This window comes from Ovis canadensis, chromosome 19 (genome assembly GCF_042477335.2).
Source record: "Ovis canadensis isolate MfBH-ARS-UI-01 breed Bighorn chromosome 19, ARS-UI_OviCan_v2, whole genome shotgun sequence".
Taxonomy (NCBI): Eukaryota; Metazoa; Chordata; class Mammalia; order Artiodactyla; family Bovidae; genus Ovis; species Ovis canadensis.
In genome coordinates, this window is record NC_091263.1 from 68,341,050 (window position 1) to 68,357,668 (window position 16,619).

Here is a 16,619-nt window from a genome sequence, read left to right on the forward strand (position 1 = left end):
TAACACAAGCCCGGTCCTCGCCAGCTTCCTGTTTCACGTAGTCCAGCATGCGCGCATGCTCAGTCGCTCAGTCGTGTGTGACTCTTTGCGACCCTGTGGACGGCAGCCCGCCAGGCTCCCCTCTCCATGGGATTCTCCAGGCAAGAATACTGGTGTGGGTTGCCATTTCCTCCTCCAAAGGATCTTGCTAACCCAGTTTTAGATGTAACCAACTCTGGAGGGAGGAATCCCCACGCCCCCCAACCCCGCCCCAACACCCCGACCATGGGGCTCTGCAGGCTGCTGCGGGTGACTGCAGAGGTCACAGGTAACGTCAGGGCCAGGCCCCACGTGGGGTTCTCTGGCCTGGTAAAGGGCAATGACACCATTCCAGGAAAAACCCTTTCAGGTTACACCAAGAGGGGACTGACCTCTGTGGACCGCAGTGGGCCCAGGCGTACCACAAAAACCAGCCTGGCTCAAGGACATGTTCCCAAAGTGGGATCCTCGCAGAAGCTGCCGGAGAACAGCCAGTCTATGCTGAAGGCAGGCTCCCAGCCCCACCCTGGGGGCGGGGTCAGCAGGGCTGCAGTGGGGACCGGGGGTCTGCAGCCACAGCGCGCTCTCGGTGGTCTGGGCTCATTACGTCTGACCACGCTCGCCCAGGAATGGCACAGGATGTCGGGCAAACTGCTACCTGCTCCACAGGTGGGACCCCTGGGCCCTTCCCTGGACTCCCTGGGCGCGGAGGCGGGTCACTGAGGCGGCAGGCTGGGAGGAGAGGCTGACTTACTCTTCACATCCCACAAGATATCCTTCTCCGGAGGGGCGGCGAAGAGGATGTAGAGCCGGACGGTGTCGATGCCGTACTGCTCCACCACGTCCTCGGGCTCCACGCCGTTATGCTTGGATTTGCTCATCTTCTCCCAGCTCACCTCGAGCTTCTCCCCCGTGTTTGCGTGAACAGGATCGGAACCTGCACACCAGAGGGACGCGTCGGTAGGAGGGGATGCCCAGCCGGTTCTATTACAGTGTATCCAATCCGGAAACACTGAGGGAGCCGTTCAACGTGTCCACTTGAAGAATCCCACTAATACACTTAGTGTGACCTGTTCTCTCCCTTTAGACATCGTAACCGTGTTTTGGTTTTCAAATAAACGAGGCCCACCTCCTGCCACAAATCTGCCTCTCATGAACAGGTAGTACACTTGCCAGCTTTTTCTCAGCCACAAAACAAGACAAAGCAATGCCCTCTTTTTAAAATGTAAATCACTTATATACAAAAAGGACAGGAAAAAAGGATAAGGAGGACTGCATACTGCTTTCTTCTTTATGGACTCGGGGCCTCCTCTGGCAGCTGGCAGCTGACCTGCCAGGGTCCCGGGGCAGCAGAGCATGTTTGAGGTCATTTCACCCGGAGGGAGGTCCCCGTCCGTGTGAAGTCACCAGGAGGTGAGCTCCCCCCGTGAGCGGGGTCCACATGTGGGGTCAGCTCGCTGGGCTCAGGTTACATGTGGGTCCTGCTGTGGAGCTGTTCCTTCTCTCCTCCCCGCTCCACACTCTCCGTCTGGATGGTGCTCACGGAGGAGGCCTTCCCTGGCCGCGTGTGGATGAGGTGGCCTTGCAGCCAAGCTCCAGCGGCTGGGACCAGGAAGGACACCTGACAAGGTTAATCTCCTTCTCTGCATTGGAACTGAGAGAGGGCGCTGGAGCCAGGGTTGGCGCTGTTGGGCACTGGAGCCGGGGGTCCCAAGGAGGTGAGGCAGGAGGTGGCCTTGCATCTGCCCAAGGTCACTCTGCACGCTGCAACTAGGGAGGGCGGGATCCAAGCCTGGCAGGGGAAGGAGAACGGAGCAGAGCAGGAAGCGGAACTAGAGGCTAGAGAGCGGCGGAGGAGACAGCAGCGGCCGCGGCGTCCTACACGCTGCCCCTCCCTGCAGCTGGGTTTGGGCGAAGGCCCTATGTCCTTGGGTGAAACCTGCCTTTGCGTGGATTTCTGTTCCTCCTAGCTAAATATTCCTTGGCTCCAAGAACAACCAGATGGGCCATTCTTACCTGTGAGATCTACTTCCTCTCGCCGTAGATACTGTCCAGACGGTAGGCGGAATGTCTGCCCCTTGATGAGGCCCTGGGCCAGCAGTTTATGAAAAGGCTCTCTGAGGAAAGAAAACAGGAGAAGAACACTGGTGGGGCGGGGGACTGGAAGCATCCAGAGAGAGCGGTACAAACCTAACCAGCTGACGAGTACAGAGAACTGCTCTTTGTGAAAACTGGCTGACCACTTGTCGACTCAACTTGCACAAATGGCTCCTTACACATAAACGCTAAGAAAACTAGGTCAAATCAGTGGAGATTTCCAACGTGGTGAAGTGCCATGAGCACCAGGCCTCACAGCTGGAAGTCCTGGATTGGAATCTCTGTGCTGCTTCTCAATGAGCCAAGGCAAGTCACTTCTTTACTCAGCATGTCTGCTCATTGGTAAAACAGGGATTACAAAAACCTGCCTCAAAGAATTGTTGGGAGGATTAAATGAAACAACTGCATGAAACTACTTGTAAATTTTAAAGGTATGTAAAGGTCAGTTGGGCTTCCCTGATGGCTCAGCGGTAAAGAATCCGCCTGAAATGCAGGAGATCCAGGTTTGACCCCTGGGTCGGGGAGATCCCCTGGAAGAGGGCCTGGCAACCCACTCCAGTGTTCTTGCCTGGAGAATCCCAGAGGAGCCTGGCAGGCTAGAGCCCATAGGGTTGGAAGGAGTCAGACACGACTGAAGCGAGTGAGCGCACACACACGCACAGACGTCAGTCATGCTGAGCCCGGAGTAATGAAAAGTACAAGGTGATACAGAGAGGTCTACGCTGGGGTTTTATTCATGAAGATAATCCATTCCTTAACTTTCATACAGTGCCTGCTTCAATTCTTTTTAATATTTTTAAATCATGCAAATTATACATGACTATACCGTTTTTGTTCAAATTCAAACCCCTCTCCCCTTGTCTTCCCAGGCCTACTGCCCTCTGATGAGGCAGTGACTGTTAGTCCACACAGAGCTACTTCCTTTTCTCTTTTGGTTGCATAGCCTGGCGTGCAGGATCTTAGTTCCTCAACCAGGGATTGAACCCAGGCCCTGCCAGTGAAAGCACCGAGTCCAACCACTGGACCAGCAGGGAATTTCCCAGATTTTATTTCATTTTCAGCATCTATTCAGTACTTTTATTTTTATTTTTATTTTTTTATATTCAGTACTTTATATGGGTGGGTTATAATTTATTTATAGTACTTATTTTTTTTTTTAAAGCAGTGTTAGTCACACCCTTACTGGCTGAATAGTGAACTGAAGACACTTTCTCTTAAGAGGACAAGCAGAGGTTTGACCCTCAAACTGAAATTATTTCAGATTTGAAACTGCTGTGCAATTTTGAAGCATGTAAGAAAGAACTACTCCACATTCAATTTGTGGAGACCTCTGCTGAGAGCACCTGTCCATATCTCACTCTTATAAAGCGCAGGGAGGAACATTTGAGTGAGGAGACAGATTGACATTCTCTGCCAACATCACCCCCAGCACAGCTCATCTATCAACATAAGAACCCTTGGGGGCTTCAAGCTCACTTACACGGAGTGGCTTTTTAGAGGCTCAAAGACCTGATAGATGGCCTCATCAACTCAATGGACATGGATCTGAGCAAACTCCAGGAGATAGTGAAGGACAAGGAAGCCTGGCGTGCTGCAGTCCGTGGGTCACAAGAAGGTGGACATGACTTTAGTGATCAAACAAATAACTCAAAGACCCAATAACCTCAAAGAGGCCAAGCAGAGCACAAACCCAGCTCTAGTGATGGAGGCACAGGGTGCTGGCTTTGTTAATTAACAGAAGCTCATTTCACATGCGAGGCTAATACAGATGAACCCTGGTACAGAGAAAGAAGGCCTCTGGACAGGGCCCTGATTTGTACACGGTGCAGCCTGTCACAGCAGCTGTGTGCACAGATGCCGTTTAAAGGAAATTCTCCAGTGGACTCAGAGGGATGGAGTGGAACAACAGGGATGACTGAAAATGAGGTGAAGGGCAGCTAGAAGAAAAGGACCCCTGGTCTCTATGTTTTAAAATCCTGTTAGGAGCATGTGTATGTATGTGTGGGTGCACATGAGTTTGGTGGTGTGTGTGTGTGTGTGTGTGTGGGGGGTATATCTGCCAAGGTGTAAAACACCCAATATAATTAACATTAAATGGAAATTAGTCAAGTTACTCAGTGTCACAGGGCCTGTCCACCATGGGACCGTGTTAATTTGGAAGACGTACATGCAGAAAAATAGTCACCCCATTGTTCTGGCTCCAAAAGCTATCATAATAATACGCTCTTTGAGTCACAAAACTGCCTTCCTTCCACCTCGCAGACATTCCACCAGCAATGGCACCACTGGCAGAATGACATCCTCTGTACCACGTCCCAGGAAGATTCCCAGACAATGTGAGTGACATGAAAAAGAAGCACCTTTAAGAGGGAGCAATGGTGTCTGTGGTCCCCATTTCTCAGGAACACAGGAACATAACCGCGAGGAACCTGGGGTCCTTGGGCCACACAAGCTGTATCCAGGGCAGGTTGGGGTTTGGATGCCCAAGACCCCAGATCCACGTTTTCCTCAGGAAGTTCAAGGGCCTCTGCCCACAGACCGAGTGTGCAGCTCTCTGCCGCCAGCCCGTTTGCCCTCTGGGCCTCTCCCTCCATACCTACATGCCCCTGGTCCTCAGAGAGGTCCCAGGGACACCTGGCTGTCCCCAGAACCGGCCACACTCCCTAGGACTCGGCAGGAATGCCCATCTCGGCCTGAGTTCCTGGGTAACCCAGACTCGGCCTTCACCACTAAGCGCAGGCACCCCCTTCTCTGGTGGGTGTCCCTGTCCCCTGCACGCAGCTCTGGACTCTCCTTCGGGTCCTGCCATGTCCAGCACGCTCGGCCATGAAGAGCACGCCCAGGCTGTGTACTGATTACAACATAAATACCCGTCTACCGCCGCCCTACCCCCGTCGTGACAAAGACTGTTGTCTTGTCCTTTCATCTGTCTCAGCGCTTAGCACTGTTTCAATGGACGACAGGCCCTTTAAACATGCTCAAAACACAGATGGTGGGTGAAAAAATACAAATGGACAGACAGACGGACGGCGGGACGGAGGGAGGGAGACGTGGATGTTTGGGGCTGCCAGCTCTTGAAGCCATCTGTGCCTTCCATCCAATCTGGGGTGGCACCTGGATTTTAACCTCATTACACAAAAGATACAACACAGTTTTAAAACAGGAGGAGAAAATCATATGGTTACTTTTTACTGGGCAGACGAAGACTGGCTACAGAGCAAGCGGAACGAGTGTCCTACGCACGTGCGAGGGTGGCCTCCCCACTCCTGGTGGGGCCGTCCCTGGGCATCAGTGGGCTCGACGGGGCTGACGTTTGCACACCCCCCGGGTGCACATTTTTGAGCACTAGCTCATCTTTTAGGAATCTTCCTCGAATAATTTTACATGCTGCCGCCTCACACACAGAGACACACTGCAGCTTTCTTCCCGCTGGGCTCAGTGGCAGGAGGGTGAACTCGCTGTCACCATCTTAGGCTCTAGTGTCCCTGAGCACGTTTTTGAGGTTTTTCCTCTCCTTTCTCACTCTTGGTACATGGCTTTAGTCACTCTTAATAGAAATGAAAAATATGTCCTTGGGATGGAAGAAGGGAGGGAATAATTTGGATCCGAAAGGTAAAGGTTATCAGTAGGATGATCAAAATCAGTAGCTTTAAGCTTCCAGAAGGGGCAGGGGCAGAAATAAGCAGCTTGGGTTTCATTCTTGCCGGTTATTAAGTGGTGCAATGCTGCCCTCTTCTGGGGATGGGCAGAATTACAACCTGCTGGTTTTTTTTTTTTTTTTCAAACTAGGGGCAGTACTGAAGAAGGTTCAAATACCATACAGCCGTGCTCATTTCACATACTAATAAGGTTATGCTCAAAATCCTTCAAGCTAGGCTTCAGCAGTTCGTGAATGGAGAACTTCCATATGCACAAACTGGGTTTAGAAAAGGCAGAGGAATCAGAGATCAAGTTGCCGACATTCGCTGTCTCAAAGGGAAAGCAAGGGAATTCCAGAAAAACATCTACTTCTGTTTCATTGATTATGCTAAAGCCTTTGACTGTGTGAACCATAACAAATGTGAGAAACTCTTAAAGATGGTAATATCAAGACCATCTTACCTGTCTCCTAAGAAACCTGTATGCTTGTCAGGAAGCAAGTTAGAACCCTGTATGGAACAACGGACTAGTTCAAGATTGAGAAAGGAGTACGGCAAGGCTGTTTATTGTTACCCTATTTATTTAACTTATATGCAGAGCACATCATGCGAAATGCTGAGCTGGATGAGTTGCAAGCTGTAATCAAGATTGCCAGGAGAAATATAAACCACCTCAGATACGCAGACAATACCACTCTAATGGCAGAAAGCAAAGAGGAACTAAAGAGCCTCTTGATGAGGGTGAAAGAGGAGAATGAAAAAACCGGCTTAAAACTCAATATTAAAAACACTAAGATCATGGCATCCTGTCCCATCACTTCATGGCAAATAGAAGGGGAAAGGGTGGAAACAGTGACAGGTTTCCTCTTCTTGGGCTCGGAAATCCCTGCGGATGGTGACTGCAGCCATGGAATTAGAAGATGACTGCTCCTTGGAAGGAAAGCTATGACAAACACAGACCATGTATTAAAAAGCAAAGACATAATTTTGCTGACAAAGGTCCATATAGTTAAAGCTACAGTCATTCCAGTAGTCATGTATGGATGTGAGAGTTGGACCATAAAGAAGGCTGAGCACCGAAGAATTGAGGCTTTTGAACTGTGGTGCTACAGAAGATTCTTGAGAGTCCCTTGGACAGCAAGGAGATCAGACCAGTCAATCCTAAAGGAAATCAACCCTGAATACTCATTGGAAGGACTGATGCTGAAGCAGAAAATCCAATCATTTGGCAACCTGATCACTATGAAGAGCTGACTCACTGGAAGAGACCCTGATGCTGGGAGAGATTGAGGGCAGAAGGAGAAGAGGGCGTCAGAGGATGAGATGGTTGGATGGTATCACTGATTCAACAGACATGAACTTGGGCAAACTCCGGAAGCTGGCAAGGGATGGGAAGGACTGGCATGCTGCAATCCGTGGGGTCGCAAAGAGTTGGACACGACTTGGCAACTGAGCAACAGTAACAACGCTAGCTGCGCTGCTCGGCTTCTCATTGGGTGGCTTCTCTTGTTGCTGAGCACAGGCCCTAGGGGGCGCGGGCTGCAGCAGTGGCAGCACGGGGGCTCAGCAGCTGTGGCCAAGGGCTTAGTTGCTCTGCAACATGTGGGATCTTCTCGGATCAGGGATCACACCCATGTCTCCTGCACTGGCAGGGGATTCTTTACCACTGAGCCACCAGCAAAGCAAGCCCCTTTATTTTTAATTGGAGGATAACTGTTATACAATATTGTGTTGGTTTCTGCCATGCAACATGAATCAGCCATAAGTTTACATATGTGCCTTCCCTCGAGTCTCCCTCCCACCCCTGAACCCCCATCTCAACCCTCAAGCTGTGGGACTCTGACCCTAACTCCAGCCTTTCTGCCTAAGGCTACACGCTTCTCTGGCCTCATCTTTTGTAACTCTCTCTCTTTTTTAAAAGTGAACTTCTAACTGAAGCAAAGCGTACATATTGAAAAGCTTGTAATTCCTACTGGTAAAACTTGAGGAATCTTTACAAGATAAACACACCGGCGTAACCAGTACCCAGGTCAACGATCAGAATGTGACCCACCTCCTGGAGGCCCCCTCTCCCCTTCCCAGGCACCATCTCCCCACCACAGGCACCAGCCGCCTGGCTGCTAACACCATGGATCAACTTTGCCTGTTTTGAAACCACTTCTACCCCTTTCAGAATGAGGGAATCTCACGGGAGTACCCACACCGGAGGCCTTTCCCAGAAAGGCAGGCAATCCCTCTCAGACAGCAGAGCACCCAAAACAAGGCCTGCCAGTTAAATAAGTCTGAATTTCTGAAAGTTAGCAACAACGCACCTTGATGGTTGAGCCTCACGCGGGCTGCCTTCCCCCGGGGTTGAAGCACTGCAGTGGTGGCCGGAAGAGCCATCTAGGGCAGAGATGGCAAGGCTGCCCTGGGGCCCCTGCCCCCATCACGGACCCACGGCTGCACGTCCTGGTGGACTCCGGCTGAGCCTCAGGATTCTTGGGACCACGTGCTCAGAAAGCAGAGTTACCCTGTGACACCTATCATTTGTTTATTCTGCAGCTATTTACTGAGTGCTTACAACACATCAGGCATTTAGGGCAAGGCCAGCCTGCCTGCTGTCACTGAGCCAGACAGATGCCTGCCTACCCTCAAGGCTGGCAGGGGGAAGCAGAAAGTCCAGTCGGAGCTGAAGACCGACTCCTGCCACACCAAGTCCAAACTGCTCGCTCGGCCATGGAGGACTCCCGTCCCTCCTTCCGCTTCCTTTCCTCTTTCTTACACGCGCTGCCCACAGGCGCTTCCGTGTCCTCACTCACTGATCCCTGAAGTGCCATGGAAACTGCCCATTCGTCAGGACTCTACCCCTCCTTCCAGACTCCACTCAAACGCCAAATCCACTAGGAAGGCGTCTCAGGCCCTCCTGGGCAAAATTGGTTGCTCTTTCTTCGGTGTGTCCGGTGTGGCTCCTAAGACTGCACCGGGCAGGTAGTGAATGCTACTGCGCATTCATGCGAGTTGCTTTGCTGCCTGCCTTCCCCGAGAGTGGGGAGTAGGAGGAGCCTTGAAGACCCCTCCGGCACCCAGTTCATCACAGATGCTCCGTTAAGGCAACTGGTTTGAGCTATGTCGAGTTTGTTTCCACGAATGAATAATAAAATCTGCCAGCAGCAGAGAAGGGGACAGTGTGGAGGGGACAAGAGATGAGGGAAGAAAGGGGATGAAGGGCGGGCACGGGATGCTACTGCTTCCAAGTAGGGCCAGGCCCTTTTTGCAGAGAGAGGCATGCTCAAAGATTTCAGACTCTGTCCGCTTGAAGCCCCTGGGAAGATCAGCAGGGAACAAGCGTGGAAGGGGGACAAATTCCACAGTGGGGAAGGGCCCCCCCAGTTCCTGGAATCCTGCTCAGTCCCCAGTGATTCTCCCTCTACTCTTCCAGGGCCTCAGGGCTCTGGGAAGCCGGTTCTCATTCCATCCACCCTTCGGTGGAGTTCAGCTCTGAATGAGGAGTCTTGTTTGTATCTGAGCGACAACTCGGTACAGACCCCTCTTGAACTTAATCAAAAAGCTTACAGGAAAGTGGGTGGCCCAAGACACGCTCATAAATCACATGCAAGGAGGAGGCGTGGAGTGTGATACAGGGAAGCAGGCGGCGTGGGCATGGCGGCCAAGGGGGCGTCAAGGGTCCTGCTGGAGCAGCCGTCACACCGCACGGCCAAGCTCATGACTCAGATCCACAGCAGCGTAATTCGTGTACTTCCCATCTGTACATTCATCCACCAAAAGGTACCTGGGCACAAAACTGTATACGCAACCGAGACAGTCACGTGTCATAACGGCTCTGTATAGCAGGGAGCTTTATGATAAGAAAGTGAAAAGTCTGCCACTCCAAGCCACCAATAAATCCCTTCAGATTCCAAAGCCATCAAAGATGGAGGCGTTATGCAGGGCCTCGGCCTTGGGGAAGGCCTGCATGGGTTTCACGTTCATGAATACAAATTAGTGTTCTTTTCCTTGAGTCAGATTTCCTCTTACTCCTTCAATACCACCCTGAGGGTTGGATTACTTTCATATGCACCGAAGCACGGCTCTATGCAAGTAGAATGATGAAAAGTGATGGAATCGTCAAGTGTTTCCTTGACAGTCTGGACTGACTGCGCTAACTCAGAAATTACAACTAATACCTGCTGGCCATGGAAAGACACCTTTGTCCAAAGAAGGAGAGAAGGAAGGAAGGGAGGGTGGGTGTGAGGAAGGGAGGGAGGGAGAAAGGTTACTAATCATTAGGATTAACAAGGAATTTCAGAACACAGGCAGGCTATTTTATTAGGCATCCTTACAAAAATCACTGCATACAGGAATGTATTAATCACGACGTGGCTAAAAGAATCTCAGGATGCATCAGAGCCCTAACCAGTCACTGCAGGTGACACTGCCTTACTTATGAAACCCTGGATAACCTGCTCCCCTCTCTCCTGCCTGGTCAGTCGGCTGCTATGTAGATCTGGAAAGAAGAAAGCAGAAAGCTGCAGATCTCTGAAAACAGTTTCTAATTGGGACTTCTCAGACTAACTTCACCTTGCTCTTCGTCCCTGCCCTGCGTCCAGGGCCATCATGCTCACATAATTGGCCTGTTTCTAAGCGTCGAGACGTGGCTGGTCTGAAAGTATCACTGTTTCCATTTCCTAGCAGCTAGCCAGGGGCCTGGAAAGAAGTCTTATTAATACCATGAGACTCAGGTAAAGTCTTTCTTTTTTTCCTTACCTTTTCCCACTAGGTCCATTTCTGGTGCGATTAGAAAAAGCTCCCTGGACTGCGGACGGAGGCCTGCTGAGCTCACAGTGGTCAGTAGCTGGCTGTCAGCAGGGGGAACAGCAGCTTCTGACGCCACCCCGCCCTTTGATGACTATGAACTGCAGACAGAACATCAGTTCTGGGAATTTAGGGTCCCTCTGGGTTGTATGAGCAGCTGAGGCTGATGCTGACTCCCCGCCACCCCCCTACTCCCCCATGCTCACAAATCACATTTCACGCCCAGCATACTTCCCTGCTTCAGAATATAAACTGTAAATGACTTCGCTTTATTTTCTGCTATAGAGTCACACACTCATTGGGAAAAAAACATCTGGGGAAAAAACCATTAAGAAATAATAAAATCATCAATAAGCTCATCATCCAGAGAGAACTAGTGTTAACATGCTGACATAATTTTTTTTCTAGTCTTTTCTCTTGCTTTGTGTGTGTGTTGGTGCGTGTACATGTAAAGACAGAGAATCAAATTGTATCTACAAATTTCTGCCTTGTTTTTTTCACTTCTCATTACTTCAGACGTATTTCTCCTTGGTGTTCAACATCCTTTGTAATATATATAAAGAGTTGTATGAAGTCCTCCATAGAGATGGAGTATACTTTGCCCTTTCTCAGCATTTTGGGGCATTTAGGTTTGGGGTAATACTTGAAGTAATACTTATATGAACATTCTTGTGTATAAGTTTGTGTTTTAGGATAGATTTCTAGAAGTGTAATTAGTGCGCTCAAAACTATTTTTTTAAGGCACTATTTTATGACTATTTTTAAAGCACTTTCTCTATACTGCTAAAATGCTTTTCACAAAGATTGTTCCCAACTGTAGTGCATGAGAGACCGGCTCTCACTGGGATGCTGTATGGAAAACGCTTATTTTGTGTTCTTTTTGCTGCCAACAAGATAAACATTTTAGAGTATGTTTACTGATCACTTGCATTTCTTCTTTTGCAGATTTCCTGTTGACATAACTTCCAGCTTAATCACCAACCTGATGTTTCAGACACACAATAAAGGCACCAGCTGTCCCATGGGCTGGCACTTCTAATCCAGAGGCCAGTTTCTTCTTATAAATGGTAAAGAGCCCTTCTGGAAATTCAAACTGCAGACCTAAGTGTGCAAGTGATGAAAGAAAGGGCCTGGGCTCTTCCAGGAAATAGGAAGATTATTAGAGCCACATAAACCGTTGCTTTTGTATTTGAAGACATTTAACCAGAATCAGAGAGTGAAAAGGGTACTCAGAGGTGACTGAATCCCTAATCTATGAGGCCAGGGAGAACCACTGGGGTCAGAACTCTCATCTGCAGCACCAATCACAGGACCAAGTGAGCATGAAACAGGTTTCAGGACTGTCAGTCCAGACCTACTACCTGAGACAGCGGCCAAGCGACTGAGAAATGAAAAGGGGACAACTGACGTCCCAAGTCCCTCCTGATATGACAGTGCTACCCAAAAGGCACACAGAAATAGACAAGGAATTCCAATGTATTCACATTTTAGGAAAAGGAGCTAATAAATAAAGAGAAACACACATGTGATTGACAGGTCTCAAAATTTCACCCTAGACCAGCTTGATAAAGTTGTTTGGGGGGCTTTAAAATAAATGCTAATTGGAGAGTTCTGAATTACTCATCACAGAAAGTGGATGATTTTCATTTCATCTGAGGCCAGCTGGTTTACCAAAACACCTCCGCTAAAGAGCTAATGCTCAGAAACAGTTTTCAGACGCTACTGTTGAACAGGAACAGTGCTGCTAAGTGTGCTGAGAAACAGAGATGACTTTCTGCATCTTCTTCAGAAAGGTCAGCTTTCTGAGGACTTAAAATGACTCTCCCTCTTTTAGGGAGAGTATGAAGGCATGGAATAGAATCGAACCATCTTGGGAAGAATTTTAAAAACATATATTGCATAGGTATATTTCTATTTATACCATGTAGTTGGCCCTTAAAGTTGATGGTAAGGCAAATTCCAGGTGGACCTCAGGCTTTGCAGATTCTCAAAAGGTATTTAATAGAAACAAGTCACATCCAAAACAGTGTTTTAAAATTATGTCAGAATGCTACAAATCTTTTTCTGCTTGACTATGGTTTTAAAACGACACAAACAAGTCGGAAAAGTAGCCAGGTCCTGTCCTACATCTTAAATCAGTTCAGCCATTGGGTAAGTTATTGACTCATTCATTCCTGCTACAAATACTGGTTCCAAGGCTGAGAAATGTGCCCTGCTGCTATGAAGCCAGAGATAATTTGTGGTCTTTGTTTCTAGACCTACATGCGTGCGTGCGCGCTCAGCCGTGTCCGACTCTTTGCGACCCCATGGACTGTAGCCCACCAGGCTCCTCTGTCTATGGGATTTCCCAGGCAAGAGTACTGGATGGGGCTGCCATTTCCTACTCCAGAGGATCTTCCCAAACCAGGGATCAAACACATATCTCTTGAATCTCCTGCACTGCCAGGCTGATTTTTTTTTCCCCACTGAGCCACCTGGGAAGCCCTAAACCGACATGAGAAGGAATTATTTTTCAGGTTGTACTTGATGTTTGAGCTTAGCCTTTCTCTATCCAACTTCCCCTATCCCAAGGAGAACATTCCCTTTCAAGAACACACATTTTACTCTGTTTATATCAATGGGGTTAAACTCAACTGATTGATTGGAACAAATATTCGCTGAGAATGTATAATGTCCATGAGACTGTGACAGTTAACAGGACACAGGTTCCATCCTCCAGGGTAGTCTAATCTAGTGAGGTGAAGAAGTTTCCACAAAGAAGAAATGCAAGGCAGAATGGCAAACGCTTATAATCTAAGTTACAAGCATTGTAACTACAGTCAGCCCTCTTTATCTGTGGGTTCCACACTTGTGGATCCAACAAACCACTGATCAAAAAAAAAAAAAAAAATTCCAGAAACTTCCAGAAAACAAAACTTGAATTTGGTGTACCCAGGCAATTTACATAGCATTTACACTGTATTAGGCATTATAAAATTATCTAGAGATGACGTAAAGCATTCAGGAGAGTGTAAGTTACATACAAATACTATACCATTTTGTATGAGGGATTTCAGCATCCACTGATTTTGGTATCAGTGGGGGTTCTGGAACTAATCCCTAATGGACACCAAGGGATGACTGTAATTTATCAATACTTCCCTGAGGATTAATGCTGTTAATGTGTTTAGTGGCCTTCTGATGCAGATGGGTTAATTTTTACACATGAAGGTCTCTGGGACTAATGAGAATTATTTTAAGCATTTAATTTATATCCTAAATTAGCTTTCTGTAGACTAAATCCATGTGTGTATGAACAGAATGTGGGAATAGATCTGAGGACGGGGTAAAAAGGGAGGGAGCTTTCAAAGCACTTCATTTTAATGAAATTGGATTTTAGAGGTTCTGAAAGTGACTTAAGGTGACTGACTGCTAAAATAAATTAAAATATATCCAGATGACAGGATACTATGCGTAAATTGTAAATGCTGATGTAGAGAGACCAGCAAGATATATTATAAAATAAAAAAGCAAAAGACTATATATATATAATAAATGAAACACTTAAAAATGAGTATATCAATAGATATAAAATATTTTTCTGGAAGAAATCAAGAAAAACTGTTAACAGTTGAGAAGGGTAGAAGGTAGGCTGCAGGGAGGAAGATTTCAATGTTCACTTTCTATGCAGTGAAATTTAAAAATTTTAATTTTAGACATGTATTACTTTTTCATTATTTACTATTTTAATTGTTAACATCAATTAACTGGACAGAGAGATGACCAGATATATTTTCCCCTTTTCTTCTCTTCAATTAAAAAACATTCTAAAAGGTTGTTGTATGAAAAAAACAAAGCACAGAAACAACTGAAAAAAAAAAATCTCAGGAATGGTGCTCTAGGCAGAGTAGCAGACAAAAGAACCTGAGTTATTGTCCTGATGAAAAACAAGTGAAAAAGCCAGATCAGACATAAAAAACACATTAAGTGTGCTATTGAGTTGGCAAACTAAGAAACAAGGTTGAAATAAATCTATTTTTAGGTAAATAAGAACTAACAGTTGGTCCATTACTTAAAAAAAAAAAAGAGACTCTAAAGTATTAATATTAATATATATTTCAGATAAAAGGGAAATGATTTCAGATGTTCAATTCCGAGATGCAAGAAGGAAGAGTGAGAAAAGATTAATACGTATGTGGATCCAATGCAATTTCAGTTGAATGCCCAACAGATAACCTCTGTGGAATCTGACAAGCAGAATCTGAAATTTATATAGAAGAACAAAAGTCCAAATATATTAATAGTCAAGTTACTCCTAAAGAAAAAGGACAAAGTAGGAGGACTGCCCTTACTAGATATTGAGACTTGTATACTTAAACAATGCCAGTAAATAACTATTAATGGCACAGAAAAAAGCAAATAGACCAATGGACAAAAGAAAAAAAAGACCCTATAAATAGGCTCTTGCATATTCACAAAAACTTGATTTATGATGGAAAGGGCACTGCAGATCAGTGGGGAAAATGATGGATTATTCCATTAAAGGTATTGAGATACTAAAAGCAGTCTCCATAAAGGAAAAGATTATTAAAATTTACTACATTAAATTAAGAGTTTCTGCTCATCAAAAGACACCATAAAAATAAGACAAGCCAAGAACCGGAAAGAAATACTGCAATACACACAGCATCCAGAATATTTACAGAACTCCTACAATCGATAAAAGACAGCCCAGAAGAAATAAGGGCAAGACACACAAACGGGGATTTAACGGAAGTGGAGACACAGAGGCTCATAAACAGAATGAAAACACGCTAAACTGCATCAAGTCTTTAAATTCAAATTTAACTCACAAAGTCATCCATTATATAACCACAAGTTTGACAAAAGTCTTACAGTTGGATAATACAGTCAGCCCTCTCTGTTTTACGATCCGTGGTGGGTTGAATCCAAGCATGTGGAACCCATGGATATCAAGGGCCGACCATGGCAACTGAGCATCTGCAGATTTGGTACCCTCATCAGGTCCCAGAACCCGCCCTCCACGGAGACGCAGGGTTGGCAGCACTGTATGTTGTAGTGGTGAGGATGTCAAGTCATCAATAGGATGCTCACCTCTGGTAGTGCCAGTGTCGGTTTATATCGTCAATCCGAAAAACAGCCTGGCTTTCTTACTGAAGTTGATCATGTGAGTAATCCTACAATTCAGCAGTCCCACTCCAGGCACATTATCTTAGAGAACGGCTCATGTGCGTATGTCAGGAAACATACATGGATGCTCCTAGCAGTTTTGTTCATAACTGCACAAAACAGCCCGAGGACTTTAATGGTACGAACATGAAGTGAACTCTGTATTAGAAACTCTATTTCAGGTAATGTAATACCAGATAGCAGTAAAAGAGAAATGCAACTACTCCATGCAGCAAGATGGATGAAATTCCAAAAATGCTGAGCAAGGGACGCAAGAGAGAACATGCGAAAAATGATTCTATTTATAGAAAGTTCAAAGGCAGAAACAACACATATATCTTAAAACATTCATCACTGCCAATTATTAAAGAAATGCAAATCAAACTAAACTGAGGTAGCACCTCACACCAGCCAGAATGGGTATCATCAGAAGCCTACGCACAGGACTTCCCTGATGGTCCTGCGGTAAAGAGCCCACCTGCCAGTGCAGGAGACAGAGGCTTGATCCCTGGCCTGGGAAGATTCCACATGCCTTGGGGCAACTAAGCCCCTGCTCCGGAGCCCTCGAGCTACGACTACTGAATCCTGTGCACTCAAGAGTCCACTTTCCGAAATAAGAGAAGCCACCTCAGTGAGGAACCCAGACACTGCAACTAGAGAGTAGCCCCCGCTTGCCACAGCGAGAGAAAGCTCACACAGCAACGAAGACCCAGCACTGCCGTAAGTAAATAAATAAAATTTTAAAGGCCTACAAATAACAAACGTTGGGTGCAGAGAAAAGGTAACCCTCCTACACTGTTGGTGGGAATGTAAACCACTATGGAGACCGTAATTTGAAAAGATACACACACACCCATGTTCACTGCAGACTACGTTAGCCAAGACACAGAAGGAACGTAAATA

The 16,619-nt window shown here is 46.8% G+C and overlaps 1 protein-coding gene across 1 annotated transcript in view; it reads right to left on the reverse strand.

Annotated features, from left to right (window-relative positions):
* LARS2 (leucyl-tRNA synthetase 2, mitochondrial) overlaps window positions 1–16,619 on the reverse strand; it is a 145,693-nt gene that overhangs the window by 21,249 nt on the left and 107,825 nt on the right. The window contains exons 15-16 of the mRNA XM_069560888.1: window positions 2,035–2,135; window positions 773–955 (exon numbers count right to left, since the gene is read on the reverse strand). Coding sequence (XP_069416989.1) covers window positions 773–955; window positions 2,035–2,135 — 284 coding nt within the window. The remainder of the gene's footprint in view (window positions 1–772; window positions 956–2,034; window positions 2,136–16,619) is intronic.